Source organism: Antechinus flavipes, chromosome 6, assembly GCF_016432865.1.
Source record: "Antechinus flavipes isolate AdamAnt ecotype Samford, QLD, Australia chromosome 6, AdamAnt_v2, whole genome shotgun sequence".
Taxonomy (NCBI): domain Eukaryota; kingdom Metazoa; phylum Chordata; class Mammalia; order Dasyuromorphia; family Dasyuridae; genus Antechinus; species Antechinus flavipes.
The window spans coordinates 164,051,657-164,067,830 of record NC_067403.1 but is presented as its reverse complement, the minus strand read 5'-3'; the positions used below and the strand labels follow the sequence as shown (position 1 = coordinate 164,067,830).

General features: G+C 34.6%; 1 protein-coding gene across 7 annotated transcripts in view; it reads left to right on the top strand.

Annotated features, from left to right (window-relative positions):
* The window catches only part of SEPTIN11 (septin 11), a 130,828-nt gene that overhangs the window by 97,257 nt on the left and 17,397 nt on the right, over nt 1-16,174 (top strand). For all 7 annotated transcript variants that reach the window (XM_051964376.1, XM_051964374.1, XM_051964372.1 and 4 more), the window contains exons 4-7: nt 299-485; nt 4,433-4,594; nt 13,115-13,211; nt 14,880-15,048. In XM_051964376.1, the coding sequence (XP_051820336.1) occupies nt 299-485; nt 4,433-4,594; nt 13,115-13,211; nt 14,880-15,048 (615 nt within the window). The remainder of the gene's footprint in view (nt 1-298; nt 486-4,432; nt 4,595-13,114; nt 13,212-14,879; nt 15,049-16,174) is intronic.

Genomic DNA, 16,174 nt, shown 5'->3' with positions numbered 1-16,174 from the left:
AGATATAGAGTGTGAAAGTGTAGTGTGTTGTAAGGGGAAACCAGCTTCTCAGAAGTACCTATGTGGTGTGGTGGTATTAGTTTACTTATCATCATCTATCCAATTTATTTAAGATTGTGTAAGAAAAGAAAAGGCTACCATAAAACAGATATTGTTTACTTTCAGGTTTTCTGATGTACTTGGGAGGAAAAAGATTGTAACAGAGATGCTAGATAAGATAGACATAGAATAAAGAAGGATTCTGGTTTGTGTTTTTGTTTTTGTTGTTATTATTATTGTTGTTATTTTATTATTATAGCTATAAACCAATAGTAGAATATATTGATGCACAATTTGAAGCTTACCTGCAAGAGGAATTGAAGATCAAGCGTTCTCTGTTCAATTACCATGATACCCGGATCCACGCTTGCCTTTACTTCATTGCCCCCACTGGACATTCTCTGAAGTCCCTCGACCTTGTTACCATGAAGAAACTGGACAGCAAGGTACTCACCCTGCGTAAAACTACCTTATTTCTGAGTCATTTCACTTCTGACCTAGTTGTTCACATGTGTGCCTTCAGGGCAATTTGGACACTTCATCTGCAAGCAGTTGATTATTTTTTGGTATCTCAGAAAATTCCCTTAAAACTCCTTCAAAGTTTTATCATGTAATTTGTATTGTTGGGTTCAGTTTTAACACCCAACATTGTAAAAGCATAGTTTTACTAGTATGGAGTCATCTAATTCTGTCTCTGAGAAAGTTGAGGAGAAAGATATAAGGAATACTTATAGAAATTCAGGCAATTAGAAGAATTAAAATCAAGCATTTGAAATGACAGATAGGGTTGGAGGTTTTTAAAAAACTTTTAAAGAGACTTTGTATGTATATGTGTGTATATGTACATATATATTTTATGCATATTCATATGTGTGCATACACATTATTATTTTTTATTATGTTTATTATTATTATTATATTAATGCAAACCCCTCCCCGCCAACATAAATATACACATACATGTGTATATTTATGTTGGCAGGGGATTGCATTAATACAAAGTTCAGGGTAAATTATTTTTTTAATGGTTTTTTATCTGATAAGATCATATGCTGCCATCTACTCATATGTGTAGGAGTATATGGTATAGTATTCTTATATGTGATATAGTAATTTTCTCCACCACTGCAGAAAGCCACCCTTAGATACCATATATAGTTAGTAGTTTTCATGAATTGTGGCTAAAAAAATTAACCACTTGCTTCATCAAGAGAAAACCATACTTTAATTTGAAGCCTCTTCTTTTTGGTAAGACCTGCTAGAAATTATGATCTGTTGGGACAATCTTAAAACACCTAGAGGCATTTTCTGGTCAAGATGTAAGAGTACTGGATTTGGAATCAAAAGACCTGGCTTCAAATCTTGATTCTGCCACACAATTACTTCTGTGTGACCTAAAGTAAGATACCTAATCCTTATGGGTCATTGAGGTGCTCATTTTTAAGAATAAGGAAGATAAACTAGACAGCCTCTCAAATTCCCTTCAGGTCTAGATTCAGTGACTTTAGTGGAGACATTTGGAACACAATAGGAAAGTAATAATACTCTGGAGATCACCATACTAGGATGGCTTCTTATCTGTGAGCTGACCTAGAAATGGTCCCAAAATCAGAATAGGACTCCTCAAATTTCCCAGTTCATTGAATCAAAGGATTTTCTGTTGTCCTGAAAGAATTAACTCAGCTTCCATAGTTCATAACTCTTGGGAGAGTTTGACTCACTTTTAGAATTTAAAACTAAAGCACAATTTCACTCCCATGTGGGTTCAAGCTGACATAACCAAAGCTGTTTATTCTTATAGCTTTTTATTGTATTAATGTTTTATGTCAGAGCAAAAATCTCTTTAGAGTAGGAATGGAGACCTTTTTATGCAAAGCACTCCAACCCAGATCAGTCTTATCCGCAAAACACAGCATAGTCTAGCCATTTTCCCACAGAAATATTGCTAAACCAGAAAAGTGAAGTGGATTATCAAACATAGCAAAAAAAAAAAAAAAAAAAAAAAAAAGAATCTAGAGGTTGTCTTTTTTCTGACTCAGTTTCACCTTCCATTCTATAACCCTTCCACCTACCCCTCCCCCGCAAAAAAACCCACCTAATAACGACTACAATAAAAATTATTCTCAACAAAAAGTTGAGAAGCCAGCATCCTGACTTTCAGGTTAGTGTGGCATATTGGAAAAAACCCTGGATTTAGATCCATAGGTCCTCAGAGATCAGCTCTGCTTTGTGATCTTGAGAAAGTTACTAAACTTTTGGGGGCATCAGTTTCCTTCTATATAAAGTGAAAGGGATAAACTTTTTTTCTTCAAACTTCTGATTTGAGGAAAAAGAGAGGGCTTTGATCCAAATTATTAATATTAATTCTCTATTCCAATAAAATTCAACAAATCATTAAATCAACTCTCTTTACTTTGTCTCTCACTAAAGAAATCTTTTTGGAATATTCCTTTTTTTTTTGGCAGCAATCAGAATTAAGTGACTTGCACAGAATCACACAATAGTAAATATCTGAGACTGGATTTAAACTCAGGTCCTCTAGACTCTGGGGCAGGTGTTCTGTCCACTGAGCTACTTAGCTTTCCCAATGGAGTATATTATATAGTTATTATTCATGCTAACACTATTATGTTAATATTATTATCTATTAGCATGCTTACCTCCTTATTGCAGTTGACCAGTAGCTTGCAAATAGTGCTTCTTAAGAAATCATAGATTTTGATCTGGAATTGTCCTTAGAGGAAAGACATCTGCTCCACTGCTTTATTTTATAGAAGAGGAAACTGATAGTACCCAAGAGATTAAGTAACTCGCCCAAGATGACACAAGTAATAAAGCAGATTTGGGATTCAAATCCAGCATTGCTCACCTCCAATTTAGAATCCTTTCCATTGTGTCACACTGCCTCCCTCAGGATAAAAAGAGAAGCAAAATGAATTCCAAATAAATAAAGCTTTGTTCCTTATTATGTTTCTGTCCTCTGATTTTCTACTGGAATTGTAAGAAAGATAAATTGATAAATGTCAGTAATAGACCCCAGGTTGAATCTCTTTTCCCCTGCCAATAGGTAAAAAAAAAAAAAAAAATGCAACATTAACTTTGGAGAATGAGCATTCCAAAGTTATAAATTTGTCAATAGCCTGTGAGACAAATACACTGCCTGTGTTTCAGGACTTTATACAAAAAAAACATAGATGAAGGTCTCTTTTCTTCATCTCGTTATGTCTGTCAAATTTTGAATTAAATTTTGTTAATTTCAACAGAATTTTCCCTTTGTTCTGTTTTGGACAATATAAAGTGTCTCTTTTTTCTTTTTAATAAGTATTTGTTGATTTCTTTTTTTTTTTTACATCATTTTCATATCCAGATATCTTCCTGGTTCTTTGCCTCCCTGGACAATTTTACAAAGAATCTAAAAAAAGGAGAGGGGAGGTAATTAAACAAAACTAACCAGCATATTGATTAGATAAGAACCAGCATATAGATGTACCCATTGTGGTCCATATCCATAGTCCAATCATCTTTTTAAAAAAAAGGGGGGAGGGGTTTGCATTTTCTCCTCTCTTCAGGGCTTAGCTTGATCATTTTGATTGTACTCTTTAGTTTCTATTTTTTCCTATTTCTTTTCCTTTTTCTTTTTTCCTATTTACATCATTGGAATATTCTTTATGTTGTTTTGCTGTTTTTACTTCTTTCACTTCACACCAATTCATAACTCTTCCAATGTCCAAAAAAAATGTGTAAGTTGCTGAAACTATTTTCATTCTGTTCTTTCTGGCATTTTTAGACAATCAGAAAAGAGAATTGATTACTCAGTCTTTAGTATGTTGTTAACTAAAAGTTCCCTTAAACTGTGTCCTTGTAGTGCTGCTATAATTCTCACTTCATACTGCAGAGATACCCAAGAACAGATGGCCAGCGTTCCCTTTTGAAGGTGGGATGGAAAGCTCATTTGCCAGCATAGGTCTAAAGAGTGGGTGGTTTCTTTCCTGTGTTACAGTTGTTTGTCATTGACTGAATGACAGCACTTCCTTTCTAGCTTTTGGGGGGAAAATGACTTGTACCAGGGAGGAAATGGCAAGTCATTCAAATATATCACACTGTAATTCTCTGAAGCCAGAGAAGCTTAACCCTTTTCTTAGAGGAAGTAATGAAGGAGTTAAATTACAAGAAGAGGATAGGGAATAATAGATCAAATGCATTTCAGGATATGATCTGATATTTACTTGGCATTTATTTTCGAGGTTTTTTTTTGTTGTTTTTTGTTGTCCATTTGTGTGTATGTTGTTCTTTTGTATTAATTTTGGCACTTTTAATTCATCTGTCTGTCTATTACTTCTATATCTTTTTAAGCCTATTGCAGTCTAAAATGAACTTTTCTTTTAAATTGTAGGTGAACATCATCCCCATCATAGCAAAAGCAGATACCATTGCCAAAAATGAGCTGCACAAATTCAAGAGTAAAATCATGAGTGAACTTGTCAGTAATGGTGTTCAGATATACCAGTTCCCTACAGATGAAGAGACGGTGGCAGAGATTAATGCAACAATGAGTGTAAGTTGGCCTGGGAGAAGGAATGCTTGTACCAGTGAGTATCCTGAGAAGGAAACGGCTTGGTGTGGGTGACAGGCAAAGCACTCAGTGGCCAATCAAAACCAATTTATTTACCTTATGCTGAAATAAATTTGCTATATGATGTTGGAAAAGCCACTTAGCCCTTGTGCCTCAGTTTTCTCATGTAGAAAATGGAGTTGGATAAACTGAGTCCCATATTGAATGTTTTCTGCTATCTCTGATTCATTTGGAAAAGATAAAAGGAAACAAGCAAGCCCAATGTTCTATAAGCTTCCTATCTGTCGCCTTTGCTGGATCTTCCTCTAAGTTATATCCACTAACTGTAGGTATCCCCCAAGGCTCTATCCTGTCATTCCTCTATGCCATGTCACTTGGAAATCTTGGTGGTCAACTTCCACCGAGTCACTTATTATCTTTATAGATGATTGTTTCCCTTTCTCCTGACCTCCTTCTTACACCTTCAATTGCCTTTTGTACCTCTTAAACTGGATGTTATACAAACTTCTGAAATACAACATGTCCTCAGTGGAACTTGTCATAATCCCCTTAAGGCTTCCCCTTTTCCTAACTTTCATATTATTTATTACCACCAGCCTCCCAGTCACTTGGGCTGAACTGGACTCAGAAGCTCAGTGTCATCCTGAACTCCTTACTCTCATTCATCCCACATATCCAGTCTGTATCAAGTTTTACGACTTCTCTCTTTCTTATATATTCCCTTCTCTTTCTTTACACATCTGTCCCCTGGTATAAGCCCTCAGGAATCTGCTAGTTTGTCTCCCTGCCACAAGTCTCTCCCCATTCCAGTTCATTCTCCATTTAGTTGCCAAAGTGATTTTCCTAAAGCATAGGTCTAACTATGGCGCACATATTCAATAAACTTTCCACGGTTCCTTTTTAATTCCAAATAAAATCATTTGTTTGACTTTTCAAGCCATTCATTACTTGGTCTCTTTCTACCTTAATCTTTCCGTGCACTCTCCCATATAGTGACTATGGCCTCCTGACTCTTCCAACACAGGATAGTCCCCTGTTTTCTTTTCATTAGCTGTCTCCCATGCCTGGAATCCCTCCATTCCTCAAGTCTGCCTCTGAAATTTCCTGGGTTTCTTTTTGACTCAGCTGCAATCCTACCTTTTCCTAGAAACCTTTCCTGCTTCTGCCAACTTCAAACAAAACTATTGGTGCCTTCCCTTTGAGTTACTTCCATATGTTTTGTCTTTATCTTATATACATAAAGTTGCTTGCAAGTTGTCTTCCCGTTAAACTAAAAGCTCCTTCAGGGAAGCTTTTTGGTTTTGCCTTTTTTATATTCCCAGTAGTTAGCCCAGTGCCCAGTATGTAGTAAATGCTTAATAAATGCTTGTTATTTGATGGACTAAAAGAAATAGGCATCTAATTTCCTTCTCTCCTATCTGGTGGTGAGCAACTGTCTATCTGCCTCTCAGAGTGGCTCAGATTATTTCTTTTCTTCTCATTTTTCGCCTTCCTTCCACTCTTTCCTGTGTTGTTAAGATGAACAAACATGTCAGTTACTATGTGTCCTTGTGGAGAGTCCCCTTCTTGCCATTTTGGCACATGAGTAATTTAGTATTTCTGTTTGTTATATCTAGTCAATTCTTGTTCCTATAATCTAAACAGAAAAGATCTATTTCATTTTTATATGTATAATGCTTTGTCTTTAGGTTTACTTTTTTTAATTCTGTTTTTGTCCTAGGCGGGCAGGGGCACTGTAGTTAGAAAATTGGGTCTGGAGTTAGGACAAAACAAGGTGATTTCAAATACAACCTGTGACACTTGGGGCAAATCACCTAATTTTTGCATCACTTTGTTTATCTGAATATTGGTGATGATATCGCCTATTTCAGAGTTATTGTGAGGATCAAATAAAAGCACTTTGCACAATGCTTGGCACATAACAGGTGCTATATAAGTACTTATTCCTCCCTTCCCTAGGTTAGTATAAAAATTAGTAGCCAAATGACAGGCCAGAAATATGCAGGGTGACAGAAGAAACCCATTTTGGAATTTTAAATTTCAGATTGATACAAGTGTTCTTAACTTTCTGCAGTAGAGGGATTCAAGAAAAATGTGTGCAATTTTAATTGAATCTGAATTTAAATGCTTAAAGAAGTAGTATAGTGAAACTTTTTCGTGAATCAAATAATTTATGTAAGTGTGAACAATCCTTGCATAATTTATCTTTTTTTTTATAAGCCTGCATTTTACAGAATCATAAAAGGTCTTTTCAGGAAGCAATCTGGTTCATCTTACAGATGAGGAAGCTGAAGCCCATAGAAAGAGAACTTGGGTCTACTTACTCCCAATCCCATGTTACTCTTGGCTACCAAATAGCTAGGGCCCCAGAATTTGTCCAGCCAACAGAGCCTGGATTCTTTTTGTTCCTTCAATTTGTCTAATGGTCTTCCTGTGTTGGAATCTTTTACTTTTATAGAGTAGTTTCTTCCTTAAACACTAACCAACATAAGTGATATTTAATTAATATAGCTTTCCTTTTTTAAAATTTTATTTTAATATATTATTTTTCCTATTACATGTATAGATAGTTTTCAGCATTCATTTTTTAAGATTTTGAGTTCTGATTTTTTTTCTCCCTCCATTACCTTACTCCTTCCTAAGCAATTGGATATAGATTATACATATACAATGATTTTTTAATATATTTCCATGAGTCATGTTATGAAAGAAAAATTAGAACAAAGGGGAAAAACCATGAGAAATAAAAAAGCAAAACAAAAGGTGAAAATAGTATGCTTCCATCTGAATTCAGTCTCCATAGTTCTTTCTCTAGATGCGTGTGGCATTTTGTATCCCAAGAGTATTATAACTGTCTTAGGTCACTGTGTTGCTAAAAAGGACTAAGTCCTTAGCTCTTTTTAACAATGAAGTAATTCAGGCCAATTCCAATAGACTTGTGTTGGAGAGAGCCAGAGAGAGGACTGTGGGAACTGAAATCACAACATAGTATTTTCATCTTTTTTTTTTTTTTTTTTTTTGTCGTTGTTTGCTTGGGTTTTTTAAATTTCTTTTTCCCTTTTTGATCTGATTTTTCTTGTGCAACATGATAAATGTGGAAATATGTTTAAAAGAATTTTATTTTAATCTATATTGTTTAACCTATATTGGATTACTTGCTGACTAGGGGAAGAGAGATGGAGGAAAGCAGGGAGAAAAATTTGGAACAATCTTTGCATGTATTTTGAAAATAAAAAAGGTATTATCAAAATAAATATTTTTTAAAAAGAAAAAAAAAAGAGCTTAAATCTATCATAAATCTTCCTATTACTATGTACAATATTTTCCTGGTTCTGCTCACTTCACTCAGCATCAATTCATATAAATCTCTCAGGGCTTTTATGAAATCAGCCAGCTCATCCTTTCTTATAGAATATTCCAATATATTCATATGTCATGACTTATTCAGCCATTTCCCCTATTGATGGGCAGCCACCCAGTTTCCAGTTCTGCAACTACAAAAAGACCTGTTACCAACATTTTTTGTACATATGGGTCCTTTTCCTTCTATTATGATCTTTTTTGGGATACAGACTTAGTAGTGCCACTGCTGGATCAAAGAATATGTAGTTTTATTATAGCCTTTTGGGCATAGTCCAAATTGTTTTCCAGAATGTCTTAGGACTTTACTTCTTCAACCTGTATGCTTTAATAATATAATTTCAGGGATTCTTTATTATTTTAAGTGAATTATACCTGGGTGCTTTTGGTGAATATTTGTAATTTATCATATGGTAGGAAAGCTGAGACAGAGTTTTTATCAGTGATGAAAATTTTGAAGTAAATCTCTTTGTAGTTGTGAGTTGCTCAGAGTCTCAACTAAAATGAAGTGGGATTTGAATCCAAAGCCTTTCTGCTTCTTGAGTCTGATGCTCTATCTACTGCAACACTCTAGGAATTATGATATTGAACTGAATTTAGGCTGTACTTTTCTCCTAAATCTGACTTATAGAAAACTCAAGTTTCTTCTACAGTCCATATTATGATGCATGTACCCCTCAAATTGGATGGGATAGTTACACATCTGTTAAGTGCTGGAAGAATGGTGGTAGTCTTGAAAGCATTAAGAAAGTTCAGAAGAGGGATGCATTTTGGGGGAAAGGTCATGAGTTTTATTTTGGATGCATTGAGGTAAGATGGAGATATTTATAGAATGTCCAGTTCAAAATGTCCACTGGGTAGTTAATAATGCATAAATAGTATTCATTTGGGGCTAAGGCTAGTTAATTTAGATCTGTGAGTCACCTGTATAGATGTAATCATTAAACCCTACTTTTCCTCTATAGCATCTACTAAACTAAGTGTTTTAGACTGAACTCTCTAGATTTGTATGGGATTTGATGTGTCAACTTGACAGAACTGCCCTCTGACCTGTGGATGGTCAGAAGCAAACAGAGCAGGCAGAAAAATCAGGAATCAAACAGAAATTTAATTTCAAAGTGAGGAAAATGGTTTGCAAGCAACGTCATAAGTGCCAGAGCCTTGCCCCTGGGAGAGTGAGAGAACCCACTTTAGTGTAGGCCGATCTCAGTACTTATGGTTACTCGATGAGCTGTAGTTTTGACCTTGAAGGGTAACAGCAACAGTGTGACAAGTTTGATTCATAGCAGTCCTTAAACAAGTCTAGGATTTTGCTGTGGCTGAGGTTATTCAGAGATATTTTTGTGCCAAGCTTAGGACATAGTTTGTTTGCTAAGCCTTAAGTCTGAAAAACAGGATGTCTCTTAATAATAATCATCATTATCATTATTTTATATATATATTAGCTTTTTATTTCAAAACATGCATAGTTTTCAACATTCATCCTTGCAAAACTTTGAGTTCCAAATTTTTTTCCTTTCTTACTCCCCACCTTCTCCCTTAGACAAGTAATCCAATATATGTTAAACATGTACAATTCTGCTATACATATTTCCACAATTATCATGCTGCATAAGAAAAATCAGAACAAAAGGAAAAAAGAGAAAGAAAACAAAAACCAAGCCAACAACAACAACAAAAAGGTGAAAATCCTATGTTGTAATCCACATTCAGTCCTCACAATCCTCTCTCTGGATGCAGATGGCTCTCTCCATCACAAGTCTGTTGCAATTGGCCTGAATTACCTCATTGTTGAATAGAGCCAAGTCCATCAGAATTGATCAACACATAAATTTGTTGCTGTGTACAGTATTCTCATAGTTCTGTTCACTTCACTGAGCATTAGTTCATGTAAGTCTCTCCAGGCCTTTCTGAAATCAGCCTGCTGATTGTTTTTTATAGAACAATACGATTTCATTACATTTATATACTATAACTTTTTCAACCATTCTTCAACTCATGGGCATCCATTCAGTTTCCAATTCCTTGCTACTACAAAAAGAGATGCTATGGTCATTTTTGCATATGTGGTGCCTTTCCCCTTTTTAATGATCTCTTTGGGATACAGACCCATTAGTGTCTCTTAATATTGACAGATGTCACCAAGTGACAATAGGTAAAGAGAAAAAAAGATGGCCAATCCAGAGCATTGTGATACATACAAAGTTAAAGGGTTGGATCAGGATGATGAGGTAGCAGAAAGCAGCATCATGTCATTGAAAGGAGAGCATTCCAAGTGAAACAAGAGAAGAGAGGAAGTGGAAGCATTGAATGTAGATGGCTTTTCCTAGGAGTTTGACTGTGAAAGGGAGAAGAGATCTGGAACTTGACAGGATAGCTGGGTTTGGTGAGTTTTTTGATATATATTGATAGTTTATTGATATTGAACTGAAGGAGAAGTTGATGGTGAAAGCTATCTGCAGGAGAAGGAAAGGGGGGGGGGCAATCCAAAGGTTGTAGAGGGATTGGTCTTGGCCATCTTTTGTCAGAGTGGGAGACTGGCAGCTAGAATGGAGATGATGCCTAGATGGTTTAAGATGTAGAAAGGGGGGCGGGGGAAATTTCACTAAGAATGATCTGTTTTCTCAGTAGACTTTGAGTCAAAACTAGTGTCAGAGTGGAGTGGATGAAGAGTGGAAGTGTGAAAGACTTAAGGAGACAAGAGTTCTTAAATGGTTTTTGTGGGGAATGAGATAGAAAATCAAATAGGGAAGAATAAAATGATGTAAGAAGAGTTGCAGTTAAGATTAGATAAAAAAATTGTGGTGGTTCCAGTTATTTCAGTTGTAGGATTTCCTTTACACCATTCAGCAGCCTGGGAGGAGGAGCTTGAGTGAAAGATGGTGATGGCATCCCGTATTGTGGTTGGGGCAAGGCATGAGCAGAGATAAGAGATAAGATAGTGTCAAGTTGAACTGAAAACTACAGTATGGTTGCATTGGCCCACTGGGCTTGTTTAAACATATGTTTTCTCTTTAAAAATTGATTTTAAATGCATGGATTACATTCAGAACAATCCTGAAGCCGACTATGGAAACTGCTTGTTAGGATTCTGGAATCTTTTAGAGTTGGAGGAGATTCATCAGGTTATTCTTTCTCACCCCCTGTGTAATGAAAGCTCCTTCTGGAAGCCCTTAGCACAGAGCCTGACTCATAAAGGTGTTTAAGAAATGCTTGTTTATTGATCCATTGATTAGGTATTCCTTGAAATTAATTAATATTTTCTATCACTTCTCCATCAACCAAGAGTATTTCCAGTGACTAGGGCCCAGTGAGATACAATTAATTTTTCTTTTGAAGATGTGAGAACTGAAATATCAGCAAGATTTTTACCTCTTCCCTTACATAGCCCCCACACTACTATGAATATAAAACAAATGAAGGTCATCTTTGTGCCTAAGTTCATTTTGGTCCTTAGCAAAGACATTCCCCCCTGGAAGGATCTTGTGATAAGAGCCCACATGAAGTGAAAAAGTCATCTTAGAATGTTAATTTCTTTAGGGATTGTTTTTGTTAGTAACATTTTAGTAAAAAGAATGTGGAGGATTGGGAAGGGGATAAAAGGTCCCCTCAGGCATCTGGGCTAAACTGTTTAACAGAAACAGTTCTGTTGTCTGAAAGGCTAAATTGTTCTTTAGAGAAAAGTCTTTAAAGATTCAATTTGGAATATGCAAGAAAGTTTCCTTTATTTTGTTCCTATGATTGAGTTTTTGTGATCTGTATTAAATGTTTGGGAAAACTGAAGACTACTCAGTATTAAATTGTGAGTTATTCTGCAAAAATTGTGACTTAGGTATACCTGGTCTTCAGAAAGCACTATTAGGTAATAAAAATTGCTAAATAATGAATAATTTGTCTGAGAAGGGCATATTCAAGTTTCTGTTTGAAAGCAAGTTATCTTCAATTCATCATTACTCTTATTGCTTCAATCTTTTAACTGCTTTAGGACTACTAACTTTTTTCTTATGTCTAAGATCTATGTTCTGATATAATTCATTTGTTCAGCCATTATCCAATTGATGAATATCCCTTTTCACCCCTTTAAAGTTCTTTACTACCACCAAAAAAAAGGAAATATAAATCTTTTTCTTTTGTTTTTGATACCTTTGGGAATATATGTACAGAAGCAGTGTCACTGAATCAAAAGGTGTGGTTTATTTTTAAAATTAAACTTGAAATCAATCATATTTTGAGTTATTTTTAAAGAACTTCACAGTACCTTCTTAAGATAGTTCAAGAAACCCTAAAGGCAGAACAGAGCTAGATTCATTACCTCAATAACTAAAGAATAGCTTTTAAAACTATTTTGGGTAAGTTATCATTACTCTTATTGCTTCTATCTTTTAATTGCTTTAGGACTACTAACTTTTTTCTTATGTCTAAGATCTATGTTCTGATATAATTGGATAAATTAAAAGTGAAAAAGTTCAAAGGGTACAGACCTTCAGGAAATATTATACAGGGTAGATGCACTTCAGAAAAATTCAGGAAAAAATAATCAACTTGATCAAATGGTTTGGGAATGGAAATTAGATTATAATGAATTTACAATTCTGAAAAACCCTCCTTCAATTTTAGCTTTTCTTATTATCATGAAGAAAAGATCCTCAAAATTGTTACTATTAGTGCTCTGTATGTGATACAGAAGAACTGATATTCAGTTACAAAACATTGTAAAAACCAAGCTGAATTGCAATATATCATAGTGCCTTCCCTCCTTTCTTAACTCTTTCAGATAGTCCAGTTTGCTTTCTGTGTTAATGAGGAAAGATTGCCTGATTCAGATACTTAAGCTGGAATCTTAACTTAACTTGGCTTTACTGGGCTGTCACTGCTTACCTTCTTTCAGCCTTCAATTCTTCATCTATAAAATGCTGATAATACCTGTAATGTCTACTTCACAATATGCTCTAGGTTACTCGAATAAGAAAAATCCGTTTGGTAATCCTTAAGAATTCTTTGCAAACTGAAGACATAATTATCTCTTTGGGCATAATAGATAAGATAGATAGATAGGTAGAGGAACTATAGAAGGTTCTCTCATGAAGATGGTAATGATGATAAAATGAAGGCATCTCTTATACATCTTCTCTTTTTTTTCAGGTCCATCTTCCATTTGCTGTGGTTGGAAGTACTGAAGAAGTAAAGATTGGAAATAAGATGGCAAAGGCCAGGCAGTACCCTTGGGGTGTGGTGCAAGGTATGCTCTGGGAAGGAGGAAGGGAATTTTTCCCATTACATTCAAAAGTTTTTTTTTACATTTGTTTTTTAAAATTTTTGAGTTTTAGATATTCTCCCTTATCCCCACCCACAAGTAAGAAACCACTTATGAAGTTATGCAAAACATTTCCATAAAAGTCAAGTTGTGGGAAAAAGAAAAAAATGATCTCCCATTTTAATAAAAATAAAAATTCTCAAGAAAAATTAAGTTAATGTTTCTTATCATATATGTTGCATTTGTTTACTGTACTGTACTTAAAGTAGTCTAGATATTCCTGAAGGCAAAAAGTTAATTTATACAAAGTTAGTGAAGGCAAGATTACTTCTGTAAGATTTTTTCCCTCTTTCTCCTATTCTTTCCTTACATAAGTTAGCCATAGAATTAGAATATTCAGAATTAACTAGATAAAATGACTGAAAATACTGTTTTTTAAAAAATAATAAATGTTTATTTTATTTGCAAAAAAGAAAAATTAAGTTGAGAGAGAGAGAGAGAAATATTCATTTTTGTAAAATTTTGAGTTCCAAGACAGCAAACAATTTGATATAGGTTATACATATATAATCATTTTAAACATATTTTCATATTAGTCATGTTTTGAAAAAAAAATCAAAACAAAAGGGAACCATGAGAAAGAAAATGCAAACTTTAAAAAAAGATGAAAATAGTATGCTTCAGTCCACATTTAGTCTCCATAGTACTCTATCTAAATGTGGCATTTTTTTATCCCAAATAAACTATCTTAGAACCCTATATTGCTGAGAAAAGTCTATCATTAATTGATCATCACATAATCTTGCTATTACTGTGTACAGTGTTCTCCTGGTTCTGCTCACTTCACTCAGCATCAGTTCATGTAAGTCTCTCCAAACTTTTCTGAAATCAGCCTGCTCATCATTTCTTAAAGGATAGTAATATTCCATTGCATTCATATACCATAACTTATTCAGCCATTTTCCAATTGATGGGCATTTACTCAATTTCCAATTCCTTGCTCCCACAAAAAGAGCTGCTACAAACATTTTTGTACATGTGGGTGCTTTTCCTCTCTTTTATGATCTTTGGGATATAGACCCAGTAATGACCCTGCTAGATCAAAGGGTATGCACAGTTTGATAACCCTTGGGACATTGTTCTCCAGAATTGCTGGATCAGATCACAATTTCACCAACAATGCGTTAATGTAAAGATTTTCTTTTTCTCTGGGGCAAGGGAAAGGTAAATGTGAGGAATAATAGAAGATGCTTGTTAATTGAAACAATAAAACTTAAAAGAAAAATGAGTGTGCTACTATGACAATTCCTCTTTTCATGTAGCTCAATCTGGTCAATGATGTTTCATTTTTTTACTATAAGTGACTGTTTTGATAAAGGGAATATGGAAATGCTACACGATGGTAGGTCTTCTACAATTATCTGAATGCCTCAAATGATATGCTTTGATTAAGAGCTCTTCTTTGTTTTGATCTACTTAAAAACCATTTTTGGATAAGAGAAAATCAAATATTAGGAAACACTGAATTAAGAGTCTTCAGTCTTAATTTATCAGTGTTTTTGGCAATATAGTAACATTCCCCAATTCTAACTATGATTTTTAGGTTTTGAATGAAAACACGGTTAACTCATCTTTTGTTTTAATATCTTATAGTTGAGAATGAAAACCACTGTGACTTTGTAAAACTCCGGGAGATGCTGATCCGAGTAAACATGGAGGATTTGAGAGAACAAACTCATACCCGTCACTATGAATTGTATCGACGTTGTAAGCTAGAAGAAATGGGATTCAAAGACACAGATCCTGATAGCAAACCCTTCAGGTACCATGGATATTAGATTCTTGGGAAATTTTCCTAACCAGTGGTTGGGAACAACAGTTTGGTATGTTTCAGAAATCTTGCTATATATACTGAATTTCTGGTATTAGGATATAGGAATGGAAGTCTACCCAATGGAAGGCTTGGGTAGGGGAAAGTTTCCAAAAGTAGTCCACAAAAATGTCATTTACTGAGAAAGATTAGGAAAACACTCAAATAATATTTAGCACAAACTCTGTACCAATAAGCTTTGTCATTCTCACCTTGGATTGGTTGGTGGACCATATAGCCTGTATTTTTTTATGCAAAAATGTATAGTTCTTTTTGGTTTGATGGCAACAAGGTGTTTTTTGACATCCTCAACTGTTACAGTTTTATTTACTTATCAGATGATTTGTTTTTCTTCAAATATCTAGATGCTGTACCGTTTGCTACAACATAGCTTTATAATGATTCATCTTGTAAGATGCCTTTAAGTATAACATAGTTTCTCTATTTGTCTTCAATTTGTTTTCTTCTATTTGTCTTCTCTATTTGTTTTCATTAAGTTTCTTTTTACTGTTGCCTCTTCTGGGAGAGGGATTGCTACCATTACATTTTTTTAAGTTTTCTTGAGGTATAATAGATTTTGATCCAGCATGAACTCTATGTTAATCTTTCTGTTTCATCTGTATTTCAGAAAACAACATATTGTTGGATTCTGTTTTCTGTTCTTCTCTTTTATAGATGAGTTTATCCCATTCAGTTTCACAGTTCTGACTACTAAATTACATATTTATTCTCCTCTGTGTTTCCATTTCATTTCCCCATTCTTCTCTCTTTACAAAGAGGAGTGTAACAAAATTGTAGTGCATTCAGTAATGTTGATTTTTGTTTTATTAATCTGCTGACATTTCACTGCTTTTCTCTCACTTTGCCCAGTCCTTATCCTTCCTTTTTTAAATATATATAACATTATTTTTCCTTCAAGAGCTACTCTATGAAGTTGTAGTTTGTTTTGTTTATGATTAATCATTCCCCAAATCCATTTTCCCCTCTAAATCCCCACTTTCCTGTCATTGTTTTCTTATTTCATATTTTTCTACATCAAACACATCATGTGTGTGTGTGTACGTGCATTAAAATCTCT